Source organism: Cheilinus undulatus, linkage group 11, assembly GCF_018320785.1.
Source record: "Cheilinus undulatus linkage group 11, ASM1832078v1, whole genome shotgun sequence".
NCBI lineage: Eukaryota > Metazoa > Chordata > Actinopteri > Labriformes > Labridae > Cheilinus > Cheilinus undulatus.
Genome location: NC_054875.1, coordinates 21,911,269 through 21,927,190, shown reverse-complemented (window position 1 = coordinate 21,927,190; position 15,922 = coordinate 21,911,269). Strand labels below are relative to the sequence as shown.

The 15,922-nt window shown below is 37.5% G+C and overlaps 1 protein-coding gene across 1 annotated transcript; it reads right to left on the bottom strand.

Moving 5' to 3' along the window:
* Window positions 1–154: 154 nt before the first annotated feature.
* On the bottom strand, window positions 155–15,228 carry LOC121517060 (PPARGC1 and ESRR induced regulator, muscle 1). The gene is made up of 5 exons (XM_041798565.1): window positions 15,153–15,228; window positions 9,034–9,576; window positions 4,738–8,622; window positions 1,622–1,738; window positions 155–1,367 (listed from the first exon to the last, which is right to left on the bottom strand). Exons 3-5 carry the CDS (start codon window positions 8,597–8,599, stop codon window positions 1,255–1,257), a joined length of 4,092 nt encoding a protein of 1,363 aa, XP_041654499.1. The 5' UTR covers window positions 8,600–8,622; window positions 9,034–9,576; window positions 15,153–15,228; the 3' UTR covers window positions 155–1,254.
* Window positions 15,229–15,922: the final 694 nt, after the last annotated feature.

The window sequence follows — 15,922 nt, the reverse complement described above, 5'->3', positions numbered from 1 at the left end:
TTCGTTGACTGAAACTAGACTAAAACTATAAAGGGTACAAATGTCAAACTCTGTTGTGGTACATGCCATTGTACTGTTTTTATTACATTTATGTTCATTGCTCCATTCTCAATCCTCAAGTCAAAAACTTAAAAAAAAAACAATCCCTGTTTATCATGTGCTGATTCAAAAAAATGATGGATGTTTATTTTCTATTTAAGTTTCCATTTTGCCTTGTCAGCATCTACTTTAAGGCCGTCCTACATTATTAAACTCTGCTGATATTGTGTTTCACTGAAGTCTGATGTGCTGCAGCGTCCAATCAATGAGTGATATCCTATAAGGTGGTCAGTCTGTCAGTAAGACTTGAGCCTGCTCTCAAGTATCCTTGCCTATAGCTCCTAAGATCTCTCCTCTGTCCTCGATCCTCTCTCATCTGAGAGGCTTAAGGGTAAACCTTAAAAGGTAGGTGTTGAACTACTTCTAGTTTGACCTTTGAAAAGCAAGGATGCATCATTAAGAGACTTGAGGCGTTGCTACAGTTCATCAGAGATATTGTTTACTATAGTGAGGTTAAAAGACAGCAGCTCACAGAGCAACCCACATGAAAAATACAGTACAGTCATCCATCAAATATCAATCATCAAAATCAAATGCCCTTCATACAGTATGCAACTGATACTGGCAAAGAATACATATATAGTAAATACATACGAGTAAAAAATGTTCTCTGCAAGGCTTTTTTAAAGTTACCATCTTGAAAAAAATATATTTCAGTTTATATAATCACATGTTAAAATCTGTCAGTTACTGTTAAAAACACAAAAGTCTCTAAGAATAAAAACATCTTCTAAATAAAAGCCATGGCACCAAATACACAAGCTCAAACAGAACCATCATAAACGTTTCAAGACCCTTAAATTTGTCCATATCTCACACATCCATCTAAGATCTCAACTCTGTACATCTGGTTCAACCTGCCCCTATTCTTCATTTAGTACACACTAAAAACCTATTTAGAACTGTCCAAACCCTTAGTTCTGATTACTGGAGATTTCTCACTCTCTTTAAGGTAGTTTCCTGTTTCATAACAAAGCATTCAGCATTTTAACAAACCAGAAAAATAAAGGAATTATAGTGCAAATATGTAATGCAAAAATACAACAGCAGATAAAATTCTGAAAACTTCTCTGACAACTGAGGTCCTGTATGGGCTTCTTTGGTATGTTTATGGGAACATGTCTTATCATAAGCACACATTGGAGGGTAGAGTTATCAGAAACTTGGAGTGCTGCAATGCACTTTATTCTCACTTGATGTCGCCTCCATCCTGATGTATTTACGCAGGTATCGAATGGCTGACAGGGCACTTACATTCGCCAGCAGAACTGTGAGAAAATAAAATGAATCCTTGTGTCATTCCCTAGACCCTTTATCCTGCCCTGAATTTTCTGTTTTTTACTTTTTTTTAACGATAATTTGTTTTATGGCTGTATAAATTTAGAGACACATTGTGTAGTCTCAAAATATTAAGACCAATTGGAGTCCTTAAAACGGTTAAACATATTTCATTTATAAATAAGGTAGTGGTTGGTTCAAAGAGAAAAATATTCCAATTGCATTATAACAATGGCATACATACCAGCTTTCCAGGCATCTCCAGCTTGTGGATCTGAAGTTTTCATCACCCAGGAGGCAAATGCTATACAAAGCAGACACATATCTGAATGTCTGAGAGGCAGGAGAGGGGCATCCAACCCTTGAGAGAAAATGAAAGAGATTTAAAGACATCTTTTATTATGGTGTGTTTCTTTTAAAGTGACAGTAGGCCATCAGAGGGGAGCCAGCTAAGGGGTCAAGGGTACCATAATTGGCAGTTATACAGGGACAGCTGAGCAAAGATCATAATAATGTGCTGGGACATCCTGTTGTGTCACACTGTGACCCGGTCAAATCCCAGCGACTGAACGGCTATCATGCCAACAATTTACAAGGCTGTTTGATGCCCCTGATACTTGACATTATGACTCCAGATGACTTACAGACAATCATCTTCAGTAACTGCTGAACATTGTATTAGTCACTTATGAGTTAGCCCATTAGTTCAAGCTTAAGAGGAAATGTTTACTTAACATTAGACTTTACATAAGACTCCTCAAGTTGAGATATTTTTATTTCCCCGCACAACCAAAAGCAAGATAGAGCACTCTGCTGGCAGCTTAGAGGGGCACTCATTAAGTGTAGTCGAGTTATCACGTACAACCATTCCTCCTGGCTCTCACCTCTGCGTGCCAGTTCAGTCAATGTCCTCTGACAGCTGAGGAAAGGGAGTCCATCCCTGCCGTGACTGTAACAGCTGACTGAGCCTATATTACCACTATCCACATGTGAGGAATCACGAATGGCGTAACTTAGTAAGGCTGAATATATTAACATTAATGCACAAAATTTTCCAAACAGTATTCACAGAACACTGATAGGTTTCATTTATAAACTTAAAATTTGTCAAAGTTGAGAAAAAGTCCTTATATTACTTGTTACAGTCATTTTGGTCACTGTTTGATTGAATGTTTCAAAGAGATGAATTCAGCTCAGAGCCGTGAATACTCTGTCATTACCAAAATTGACAACAATGTTCAAAAGAGTGATTATCTTTGTTTATTTTTTCTCAATTCAAAACTGGATTTATAATCCTAACGGTTCTTATCTAACTAGCATTTAAAGTAATGACTGTAGGGCTTCTTATCCAGAGACAGTCTCTACTATTATGATATTATTCTTCAAAAGCTGTTTTACCCATAATGCAACTCAACATCTGACAGTTGGGTTTAAATATTCACGTGCTGTGCTTACAATGGCTGATGTAACATTGTTTATATTTTAAACCATATCATATACTTTATTTCATGAAATTTTCAGAACATGCATGATAATACATCTTTAATGTAAAAAAGACATACACATGTCTGTCTTTTAGAATGGCTGTATAATTAAGAAATTGTGCTATAAATCTAAAACTTTCTAATGTAATAAAAACACTGGGATGACCAGGAATGTTTTGTACACTGATCAGGATTGATTATAACAGAGATCATGGTAAAAGCCTGCTCTACGCCTTAACTTTCAACAGATACCTTTTTTTGCATTATGACGTTCTTAACAAATATTTGGATAAAGTGACCTGGTGTAAATGTAATTTAAAAATTAACACTGATTGAAACCAGTGTTGATTTATTTAGCAGCTATTTTTAACTTTAGTCTTAGTCTTTAGATGAAATGTCTTAGTTTCAGTCACATTTTAGTCATTTCTACCCTTTTTAGTTTTAGTCTGCGAAATCTCCAAAACATTTTAGTCTAGTTTTAGTTCATAAAAAGTCCTCACTTTTAGTCCAAGCATTCATTCTCTCTTGGTATCAAATCATGGTAGTGTATTCTATGCACTCTGCCAAACCTGGGGTCCCTGCTCTCTACAGCTGAGAGGCAAAACAGAAATAGCTGCATTGTTCTTTGACAGATTTACCCACAGTGGAGAAATATCATGGATTTTGAATGGCTGATGAAAACTGCATTACATTTTAGTCCAGTTTTATTTATCTTGATGAAAACTAAACTTACTTTTTGTCAGTTTTAGTCATTACAGATCTATTTTTGTTAGTCTTAGTCTAGTTTTTGCCATGGAAAAATACTTTCAAACATTTTTAATCATAGTTTTAGTGGATGAAATTAACACTGATTGAAACACTTTTCTTTAACTCCGTTAAGGGACTGCATGTACAGTGCTTAACAAATTTATTAGACCACCTGTCATATTTTTCTCAGAGACCATCCAGCATCATGAAGTGCTTTAATGCGGACTCTTTCATTTTCAGTCAGCTCTCCACGTTTTACCATTTTGAACAGGAATGAGGAATTTCAAACTGAATTCACTCAAATTTAAGCCGGCTCACTGGGTTTCTCTGAGAAGTCAGAAATTAATCAAGCATAACATTCAACCACTAAAACTCATTTTTCTGTTCAGGAATGCAAGTAAATAACTATAATTTGACATATTAATCAAGAAATATTAATGTGCTTTATTATTTTTTCATTTTTTTTGTAAATCACTGCATTTGAAAATTCATGGATAACAATAATAATTATATTTTGGCATTAAAAATATCATTTGGGTTAAAGAGCTTCGACATATTGGTGTATTAACCATTGCAGAAACATAAAAAATGATTTTGGTAATTACCAATGCTGTTAATTTAGGGCAGCTGTGACATAAACCTTATTTTGGTTAGGGTGGTCTAATAAATTTGTTAAGCACTGTATATTGCACCACTGTTAATGAAAAAATAATTAATGTATCAATTTAAAACCAAACTCAATAACAGCACACCATAATCTTTGTTCACACATGCTCTCCTTAAAATTTCAGTTTGCCAGACTTACATAATGGTAAACACTGCGTGTACAGAGCGCACTGATCATTCACAAAATTTCTATAGTTGTATAAATTAAGTATCATCTCCCCCTCCAAGCAGCTTGCAGTATATTTTCCCAATCATTTCCTGATTTGTTCTTACATCAGCTCACCCAGACTTCACACAGAAAATTCAATGGGGGGCTGGCAGGAAAAATTCTAAAGTGGTTCTGATGCATTTTGCAATTTGCATTCACAAATGCATCTCACCTTGAAAATTTCATATGTGTTCAGGAGTTTTGTACAAATCTGATTAAGGCTTTAAAATGTTCCTTGTGTGATACTGGACTTACTTGGACTTGAAACAGCCATCTGTAGGTTCTCACATCTGAAAGCCATCTGAGCCAGTTGTCTGGAGATCCTGTCCTCCAGATAGTGGCGGAGGGGATCAGAAATCATTATGTCATGATTTTCCAGAGCATTAACAGAATGAACTGTCTTTTGACTGGGTCCCTTGCTTTGTTTCAAAGGTTCAGAAGACAGAGGGTTTGAGAGTGTCTGCTTTTGGACAGCAAAACTACGATTTCTAAAGGAGAGTGTGTTCTTCCAAAAAAAATTCTGTTTGAGGTCTCTATCTGTGAAGAAATTCTCATACATGTCCTTACAAATTCGAGATGAACTTGGTGTACGGCTGAATCTGGTAACCACCCTCACAGGTCCACAGTTTTCTTCATCATCAGAAGAATCATCAGAAGAAGAGGAGGCAAAAAAGAACTCATAGGCCTCGGGGTATTGTATATTTCGGTTTGCTGAACGAGAGCAAGAAAAGATGGGAACCGGCTTGTCTTTAGCCTGATCTTCTGCTGTGATGAGAGGGTAGAAAAAGCTGTCTGTATCAAAATCTGAAAAGAAATGATCATAGTTTTCAGAGACAGAATTTCCATCAGTGTAGTGGGAGGTTATGTTGTCTGTGGTTGATTGGTTGGTAATGGGTTTCTGTTCACCAAAGAGGTACTGAAATATATCTGTGAGAGAGATTTTGTAACTGGAAGATGGAGCCAAACAGTCTTTATCTTGAAATTTCATGTTTCCATTACTGAAGTTTTCAACTTTCTCCAACTGTCCTTTATCTGACATTTGTAAAGTTTGATTTTTCCATCTGTGGCTGAAAGGTTGAGATTCTAGAGCAGGTAGATTATGGACACTTATATTTTTAGAAATCTTTCTGAGGCATGTTTGAGCACTTCCAGGAGGGACAGGTTCAGGAATGTCAGAAACAGATGTCAGTATCTTATTTTTGGGATAAACATCAGAAGCTGTTATCAATGTGACATGTTCATTTTCCCACAAAACTGTTTTAGACAAGGAAGAATGGACTTCAAGAGCAGAACTTGAACTCAGCCCTGCGTTGTTAAGATTGTTGTAAGTGTCCTCAATGGTTTGCTCTGGCTTTGACTCATCCAGTTGATTGAAAAAACCAGAGTCTGTCATTGCCAACATGTCAGTCTCCTCAATTTCCTGCAAAGGTGGAAGGGAGCTGGAAGGTGTAGCTTTACTGATGTTTCGTAAACCCAAAATATCATTGATTGTCAGTTTCTCCATCTCATTCCAAAAAGACGACATAGCAAAAACTGGGTGCTCTGGTGCCTTTTCAGGCTCACATTCTGCTACGGATGCTGTTGGAGCATCTTCAGCTTCTTCCTCTAAATCACAATTAGACCCCGTTGTGTCTTCTGATACAGAATGGCTTTTGGGTGTACACGTGATATCTCCTGTTTCATGTTTCACCAGTAGTAGTGAAGTCTTTTCTTCTACAGAGTCATGATGACAGACTGATAAAGGAGAACCTCCTGATACGTCTATGATATTTGTATTTAAGAAGGACACGATCGATTCTGTGTCATGTGTACCGCACGATGACCCTGGAGTAATATAGAAAGGACTTGTGACTAATTCTTCAGGCATGGACAATTCGGTTTCTTCTTTCCCTTTTTGATTCATTTCACCATATGGCACAGGATCACCACTATGAAAAGACAGTATTTGTGGTGTTATTTCAGTATTCCCAGCTGCTGGTTCTTTGTCTAACAAAAAACTAAACTTGGATTTTGAAGAAAGCACCAAGGGTGGGTTTGTATGCTTGACTGTCATATTTCCATTTAGACTGGGTGCACTTTTAGATAGAAAGCATTCATCAGACAATGAATTGCTGCCATCCAATGTTATTTTATCACAGTCTATTTGGCTGGAGATCTCCTTGACAGAAGGACAGGCTGTAGTTTTTATTGGCTCTTGTTTTGTGTCCTGAGCGTCAGAACTGCTCGTAGAAATCGCGGTCAGAGGGGACTGAGTCTTTCCCATAGTACAGCTATATTGGTCCGTGAAATGACAGTTGATTTCCAGCTGTTGTTGGGGTTCAGCCTCTCTTCGACACAGTGTGTGCTTGTTTCTGCCACATTTTCCAGCCTCTAGAGCCAGCACAGACTTAGCAGGGGATAGTTTGTCATTTTGGCAGACATCCACAGCAGGATCATTTGACTCTGTGCTTGGTAAAATACTGTTTGTTACTGACGTGACCTCTGATCCCCACAGCGCAGGATTGTGTTCATTTTCACAATAAATGCTAGATTGAGTCATCTCACCATCTCGCCAGAAACTCCCTGCAGGAGATGATGTACCGGTTACCAGGTCAGTAATTGAAACTGACAACCCCGGACACTTATTCGGTCCTGCTGATTCTTCTCTTTGCAATTCACAGGATGGTTTTAAATCTGTAGCTGTATTACCACTGACGCTTTGTGCTGTCATTATGCAGTTACTATTTGGGCACAATGGGATTACTGTCTTGTCATTATATGCATTATTTTCCATAGAGCTTGCATGTCTTGCTATGCTCTCTTGTAAATTCTGATACTGACAGACACATGGATGAATGTAATGAGTAAAATCATTTACAGTAATCCCATTTGAAGATATCTTGATAGGGAGATTGTTGGTGGCTGAATATGGAGTTAAAGAGGGTAAAATCATTTTTTGTGGCTGATTTAAGTAGGAAAAACTAAAACCCTCTGATGTGCAAAGTCCAGTTCCTCCTCTCCATAAACAATGCTCTTCCTCTGAGTCACTCTGCTTGACTAAAACCTGCCTCTCATATCCATGCACACTCCCAGCTGGCTCAACGCTGAGTCGTCTTTTCTTTCTTCGCTTCCTTTTCATAGAGGCAGAGGGAGACGATTCTTGACTCACTGTTTTGTTCAGGCTTAGTGTATCTGTTTGTAAAACATTTGGGTTTTGGTCATCCCTCCATTTAACATTAGTCAAAATGTCTACATTACTCCATAAATCAGTGCTTCCTTTTTTACTGAGAATGAACTGCTTTGGTTCCTGCATAATGTCTTCCTGAGATGTGGACACATCCAGCTTTTCCACTTTGTCAATGTGAGTTGTTGTTTCAGCGCAGACATCCCCATCCTGTGAGACATTAGACTGATTCCCCTGTGTTTCTTCATTTGTTTTAACTGCACCTGCTTTATCTCTGATGAACAATTCAGAGTGATCTGATTTGTTGGTAAAGAAAATCGAGTTACTGGCTACAGGCTCAGGAAAAGTGTTGGGAGAAAACTGCTCATTTTTTCTTGTTTTCATTGTGTTGCTGCTGATGGTTTCCACAGGCCCTGTGGTCTCTTTGCCAACTGCTGTTTCACCACTGGCAGGCAGACAGTTTAACTTGGGGCTCTTTTTTGGCAAAGCTCTTCTACTTTCATGGTGTCCATCACTGCACTTTTCTTCCTCCTGTTTTTCTTCACTGTTTTGTGCAATTCTAACTTGGCTTGGCTCAGTTGGCCTCTCAGCTTCTGTTCCATTTTTCAGCCCTTCAAAGAATACATTGACTGACTGCAGGTGTAAATCCTCCTCACTGCCCGAGAGGACGCTCTCCATACCACTGATGCCGTGTTTGCTGAGATAATGCTCCACAGGTGAGCCCTCACAGTCAGGGGGGCCGTCAATCAGGCAATCAGTCTCTGACAAGCTGGCTTTCAGATCCACTTTCTGAACTCTCCTAGCAAGAACTGACCTTGAATTATCAAAATCACTCATCCCTGAGTCATCCAGACTGGCTATTGAAGGAGGAAGCAGGTTACACTCCTCACATTCTGCAAAGAAGCATTCCCAGTCACGGTCACAGATCTCCACACTGTACTCAAAGTCCTCCATTTTAACAGAGAACACAAGATTACCTGCAAAGTCAAAAAGAAAAACATTTCAGTAGAAATCACAAGGAAAAGTTTTCAAAAAAAAATTAAATAGCAATATTTTCTAATAAACAAATTTCAGGAATCAACGCCAAACCATGAGATGTCACAAGGGGACTATACCAGCACAAGAATAATTTATCATCTAAACACTGTCATACTGATTACAATCTTCCTGCACAGTTTTTGCTGCACAATAGTAGTTGTAGTTGCAATGGGTAAATGGTGTAATTAATGGTAACCAATTAATGCAATATATTAACAGTATATATCTTCAGGGCAAAATAATAACTAGTCAGTAAGCTAAAGTTTTCAAAAGTTAAATAAAATTTGGATATTTCTAAAGCCTGCATCTGAAATGATACACTCATTCAAGTATTTCTTTTTTTTTTTTACCTGTGCTGTCAGCTGTGGGCCTTGTCCACAGGAGTTGAGGGTCTGGGAAGTCCTGCAGCACCCATGATGAGGGTCCTTTGGTGGGCGTTCTTTAGCAAAAGCACGCAGCATGTCCCATGATTTGATAAATATAGAGCGGTTCTTCTGATCACGTAGTACACGCAAGGTTCTCATGGCAGCCATCTCCAACAGAGGCATAAAGTTTCAGAACTTTAAATAGATTTCCCACACGCAAACTACTTCACTGGTTACATACTGTTTTTGACTGTAGTATTTTAAAAACTGATTCTTTACATAAGCAGAAGTCTAAACTTAACACTTATAAGATTCATTTAGTTTAATTAATTATATTATTCAACTTTTAAAGAAAAATAAAACAGCTAAATAGCTGAAAGTCCAGCAGTACCTCCAGTGGCGTCCTTGGCAGCTGCTGTTGGTTCCACCACGAGTCAGACCCTCAGCTGATATGTGAGTGTCAGTCAGCTGATATCTCTGCTGTCTGATGTCACAGGTTTATTGGGGATTTAAATCTTTCTCATTGCTCTGCAGAAGAGTGAGCAGGATCAGTGGATAATAATGGAGCAAAAATGAAAATGAAATGCATGCAGAAAAAAAAATCGGGTTAATTTCTTTAGAAAAAAACCCAACAAAAAAACAAAAGTTGTTCTTAAAAACAAAGCATGCTTTTATGATTCTTAGGGAATATCTGTGACTATTGATGTAATGCAATGTTAAAGCATTGCTCCAGCAACATTTTGCATACTTTAACTTTACTCTTTTATGTAAAGTTTTATTATGCAAAAACTTTTAAGCAAAGTTTTCACATTTGTCTTCTACAGGTGAAGGTTTTTGTTAATAAAATAAAATAAAATATATAAAATATTGACAAATGTAATTCAATGTGCAAATTGGGAAAAGACAGTCTCCCTGTTTACTTATTATGAGCTTCAATCTTTGACATATACCACTGAGAGAGTTGTTTTATAATCTAGCAGGCACAATATATCAATTAAATTGTTTTATTCCCCTTTTATGCTTACTGGAGTAACTCTGATACTTAAAACGGTTTTGGAGTCACCTCTGATACTGAAAGAATAGTGAATCAAATAGTCCAGATGTCTGTGCCAACTGCTGCGTAACAACTTTTTTGGATCCCTCTAAAATCAGTGCAAGTCTCTTGTTAGATATCAGACAGATATTCATAGCTCAATCTCTTTCTTAACTTTACATATTATAAATCACACAGGCGAGTTCAGAGACACTTTCAAGTCTTGAGAAAGCTAAAATTCTAGCACAGATGTTGGGGCTTATTTTAGGCTTAAAATGTGACATCCACAGTTGGTGAAGACAGCTTATCTGATAAGTGCCATTGTTTACAGCAATCAGTAAGACTCAGTAAGGACAATGTGATTACAGGACTATCCTTGCTGTTAGAATGTCACTGACACTAAAAAAGACAGAGATAAGCTATCAGTCCTGATCTCATTATAAACCATTAAACTGTACTTAACCGATGCCTAATGTGCCCTAATTGCCACTGATGTGCTGAATAATAGCCTAATTATCAAGAGATATTTACTACAAAAACACACATTATACACTATACTGCTTGATGTCACTGCTATTTTGTTAACAAACTGAACAAAAATGCTTAAATTTGGAGATTCCCCCGTGTAAAAATGTTAATTTTCAGCAGTTTAAGCTTCAAAATTTTACAAGACTCATAAAATGTCTGATTGTATGTTTTTTTTTTTTAAATTTATAAGGAAACACATATTCAAGATTTCCCCTCATAGCATCAGTTTACAGGTGGAATTTGCATCTCACACTTTCACAGGCTTTAATTACAGCCTTTACTTACCCAATTTTCATCACTATAGATATTTATGAGAAAACAGACCCCCTAATTAGCCAAACCACAGTCTGGGCTGTGTGCCCAAGAGGGCCCTCTCAATTCATCAGCTGTGATAAAGGGAGACAAGCCAGGGCCTGTGTGGCTACTGCACCTGGGGCAGCGGGCCGTTTTGACACGGGTGGGATTCTGTTTCCATCAACAGGATTAGGCTCTCACGGCTCAGTTCTTGGATTTAAGATTGAAATCTGTTTGTGCTGTTTTGCAGAGGCTAATGCGACAGAAATCGCCCTAATTGTTCACCACGTCAAGCCCGGCAATTCAGCGTCAATTAAACAAAGCCCAGTAAACAGAGACATTCAGCAGCGGCTTGGCAACACGCTGTTTACACAGAGGAGAGTTTGTGTATGGTCCCGTTACCGAGCATCCCTTCTTTGTGGCATGTTATGTGTCTAACAGAGGTGACAAGTCTTAATTATTTTGAGAGAAGGGCAGAAAAAAACAAGAACAACAGTAGACAAAGATTCCTACTTTGGATTTTTGGGGGCTATTTAGAAACAACTTAGAAATGCCACACAGGTTGATATAGACCTCAGAAAATTACACTTAACTTCCTTAAGGTAGAAAAAAGTTTTTGTAATGCACAGCATTATAATATGAAGTATGGGTCATTAAAATATCTATCATTAAATGTGTTTGGAAATACTCTTTCAGCTAGTCAGCTGAAAAGTAGGCTTAACAAAATGTGATACTGTTGTTCAGTGACAATGAACTGCATTATATACTGGGGTAATAAGTTTGGAAATGTATTTATCAAAATAAATTAATCTCATTATTGGCTTTGTGATTAATTAATTGCAATTAACTGCATATATCAATAATTTGAAAAAGACTGCATTACTTGTAGAGTTAATAATAGTAACAAAACAATCAGGAAGGACATGTTTCTAAATGGCATCAAAACTTTTAATAGCTTTTGAAACAGAAGAAGTTGAGACCAAGGACAGATTGTCCACTTACTAGTCAATCTAGGACAGTGTTAATCTGTAGAATATGGAAATTATCTATAACATTTTTAAAATTAGGAGCACAGAGAATTTTTACGTGTTCCAATAAAAGCTGCAAAGCTACTTTAGCCAGTTGTGTATGCTAAAGTTGCTATTGCAACAGTGTGATTAAACAGCATACATTTTTTGATTGCAGTTTTCACCTCTGTGATTAATTCATCAAAATAAATTACAAATTTTGATTGATTTTTATGATATAGAAAATGTATTGTTGCACTTGAATTGGATATACTTGTAGTTTTTTTTAAAGTTTCCTTATGCTTAAGCACTTGCATATTGACTGCATTATCAAACAACATTGTTCCTTTGTTTACTGCTATCAAAAATACTAAAAGATACTTGATCATCTGCAGACAATCGATTGACTACAAACTATAGTGGTTAAACCACAGCCCCAGCGGCATCAGAATTTTATGACACAGTATACCCTACATTCAAAATCTTAGAGAAGTTACAATACATAATGATCTTAGTATTCTTATCACGCAAAAGTCAAAATTCTTGGATGCAGAGTTTCTTATTCCTCAAATATTTTTTATTACTTGAATAGGATACATTACATGCCAAATGTTCCAGCCTTGGAAGAAAGGGCTAATTTTGACTGCTTATTATGCTGATGATTGGGTAAACCCCCCCCCCCCCCCCCAAAAAAAAAAAAAACCCAAAAAGTATACTTACAGTGGTGTGAAAAAGTATTTGCCCCCTTTCTGATTCCTGAGCTTTTTGCATATTTATCACACTTAAATGTTTCAGATCATCAAACCATTTTTTATATTTCACAAAGATAACCCAGGTAAATAGAAAATGCAGTGTTTGAATGATTATCTAATTTTTTTCAGGGGGGAAAAAAAATCCAAACCTCTCTGGCCCTGTGTGAAAAAGTAATTGCCCCCCCCTTGTTAAATCATGTGTTAACTGTAATTAACCACAGTTTTTGGAAAGCTGAGTTCAATTTCACTGGCCACACCCAGGCCTGATTACCGCCAGATTTGTTGAATCAAGAAATCACTTCAATAGAAGCTGTCAGACAAAATGAAGTAGGCTACAAGATCTCAAAAAGAAAGTGGAGGAGTGGTCGGCCAACCAAAATCACTCTGAGAGCGCAACAACGACTCATCCAGTAGGTCACAAACGAACCTAGAACGACATCCGAAGACCTGTAGGCCTCACTGGCCTCAGTTAGGTCAGTGTTCATGACTCAACCATAAGAAAGACACTGAGCAAAAATGGCACCCATGGGAGAGTTCCAAGGCCAAAACCACTGCTGACAAAAAAGAGTACAAAGGCTCATCCCACATTTTCCAAAAAACATCTTGATGATCCCCAAGACTTTTGGAGAAATATTCTGTGGACTGACCAGACAAAAGTTGAACTTTTTGGAAGGTTTGATTCCCGCTATATTGGGCGTAAAAAATAACACAGCGTTTGATAAAAAGAACATCATGCCAACAGTCAAACATGGTGGTGTCAGTGTGATGGTCTGGGGCTGCTTTGCTGCTTTAGGACCTGGACCACTTGCTGTGATTGATGGAATAATGAATTCTGCTGTCTACCAGGAAATCCTGAAGGCGAATGTCCGGCCATCAGTACGTGCCCTCAAGCTCAAGCGCTCTTGGGTTATGCAGCAGGATACGACCAGAAATACACCTGCAAGTCCACCTCTGAATGGCTCAAGAAAAACTAAGTTAAGGTTTTGGAGTGGTCCAGTCAGGGTCTGAGTTAAAGCAATTCTGTGAAGAAGAGTGGGTTAAAATTCCTCCACAGTGATGCGAAACACTCATCACCTGTTAACTCAAACACTTGATTTTAGTTATGGCTGCCAAGGGTGGCACAAGAAGTTATTAGGTTCAGGGGGCAATTACTTTTTCACACAGGGCCAGATAGGTTTGGATTCCCCCCCTCTTAAAAAATTAGATAATCATTCAAACACTGCATTTTCTATTTACCTGGATTGTCTTTGTGAAATATAAATATTGGTTTTATGATCCGAAACATTTAAGTGTGATAAATATGCAAAAAACTCAGGAATCAGAAAGGGGGCAAATACTTTTTTCACACCACTGTATACACATGAACAGGCTGGGCTAATAGTTTCCCAAAGTTACTGGCCATTTTATATTTTCAATAGCCACAATTTTCTCATTGGTAGAATGTTATATATGATTATGGTTGACCATGGTATGCTATTTTTTTTTAATTTGTGATAAATTTTTACCCCCTAATGTAGATTCACTCAAGACAGTATTCCTGTCATGCTACTTAACTTAGCAAATAAGTGAAATGGAGTTAAAAGTACAGTGTGAAGTGAGGTTATCTCAGAACTTTTTATTTAATTTAGTTCTTAAGGGAAAACATTTTTGGTTCCTTGTGTGTTATTTTACTTTTACCAGGTACACTCGCATTAACAGACAAGGAAAATTGCAAATAAATGCGGCCATCGTCGATTGGAAAATACCAGGAAACAGCCCGGTCCGAATAAAAGATTTTTTTTTTTATTTTTTTTTTTACCTGTACTGTTGTATCCTTATGTCAGTGTGGAGCAAACGACGCCTGCAGGCACTCAGAGGGATTAAGCGTGCTAACAATAGTGAGATTTGATCAGGTAAGCTAACAAAAACAGTATTGTTCTCACCTCAAATGTCAGCAACAACATAGCAGTATCAGTGCTCGAGCTGCTCCGGGGGTTCACGTCAAAATCCTCCGAGTTTACTTATCAGAGATTACTCTGTACCTCCAAGATAATACACCGAGACTGCAACCCGAAATGGCAGCTTTTTACACTAGATGTGTTAAATTTGACCGTGAGCAGCTAACAAGTGAGGCATTTGCTATATGGACCTCGTCCACCGGGAAATATTTGAACTTAGAGAGTTTTAACTTCGTTTTGACTTCGGAACTATGATGCAGGATTTCCTGTCTGGCACAAGATGGCAGTCTCCACCAACCACCAAGAACAAACTCTGTCAACCCACAGGGGCTCCACTGTAGTTTTAAATATGTTGACAGTCGGTCTATCCAGGATTTTAAGTTTAAAAACAAATTTTAATCCGGTCAAGGACAGCGGCTGCAAAGGGGTATTAGCAGCGGCAACCAGCAACAAAAGAGCTACTCGCCAAAAACAGAGCAGTCTGTTAAATCGGAATATAAAACTACAGATAAATTCAGTAAGCCTAACCATCACAGTTATTTCTACAACATACCAGTATGCTGTCGACTCTTTCTCCATAATCGTTACTTCTGCTAGTGTTTTCGTAATATCTTCAGCTAAAATTTTTTGTAACTTTTGAAGGCGGTTATCCGTGACATATGTACACAGGTGTTGTCAATCCCTTCCCTGATTGGATCTCAAACAATGCACGGGCCAGAGTATATGAAATTGTTAAATTAAACTTAAAAACTGTGAAAGCAAAGCAGTAGGCTAGTTAAACTCACTAAGGTTGCATTTGAAAGCTCAGCACCATTTTTGGAAAATAATGCACCAATGGGTGTTATTACCAGGAATCCACTTTTATCTCATTATAAAAATCTATTAAATTTAAAAGTCTTCAGTTATCTCTTTCTCTGAGAAAAAATTACACCAAACTCTACAAGCAAAAACTTGTAGATTTTCATCATAAATTTCTTAAAAATGCTTCATTTATGAATCAATGATTCACAACCTGGTGTCCAGGATCTCATGGATGGCATGAGGCTATGTGCTCTCGGGCTGACAAAATCGAATTTGCTAAAACTCATTAAAAAGTGTGACAAAACACTTTTCTAATTCTTTACAGGTCTTGGTAGGAAAAATGTACAGACGTAATATAAGGGGTTATCAATGAAAGAATTAAAATAAATGTTGGTTTCGACAGCTATGTATCACCAGGGTTCCTACACACTTTTAACAATCAAATTCAGGACTTTATTAGACCTTTTAAAGACCTGAGCTAAAAAAAGAAATGCAACTTTTTGTGTATCAAACTGTCAAAAA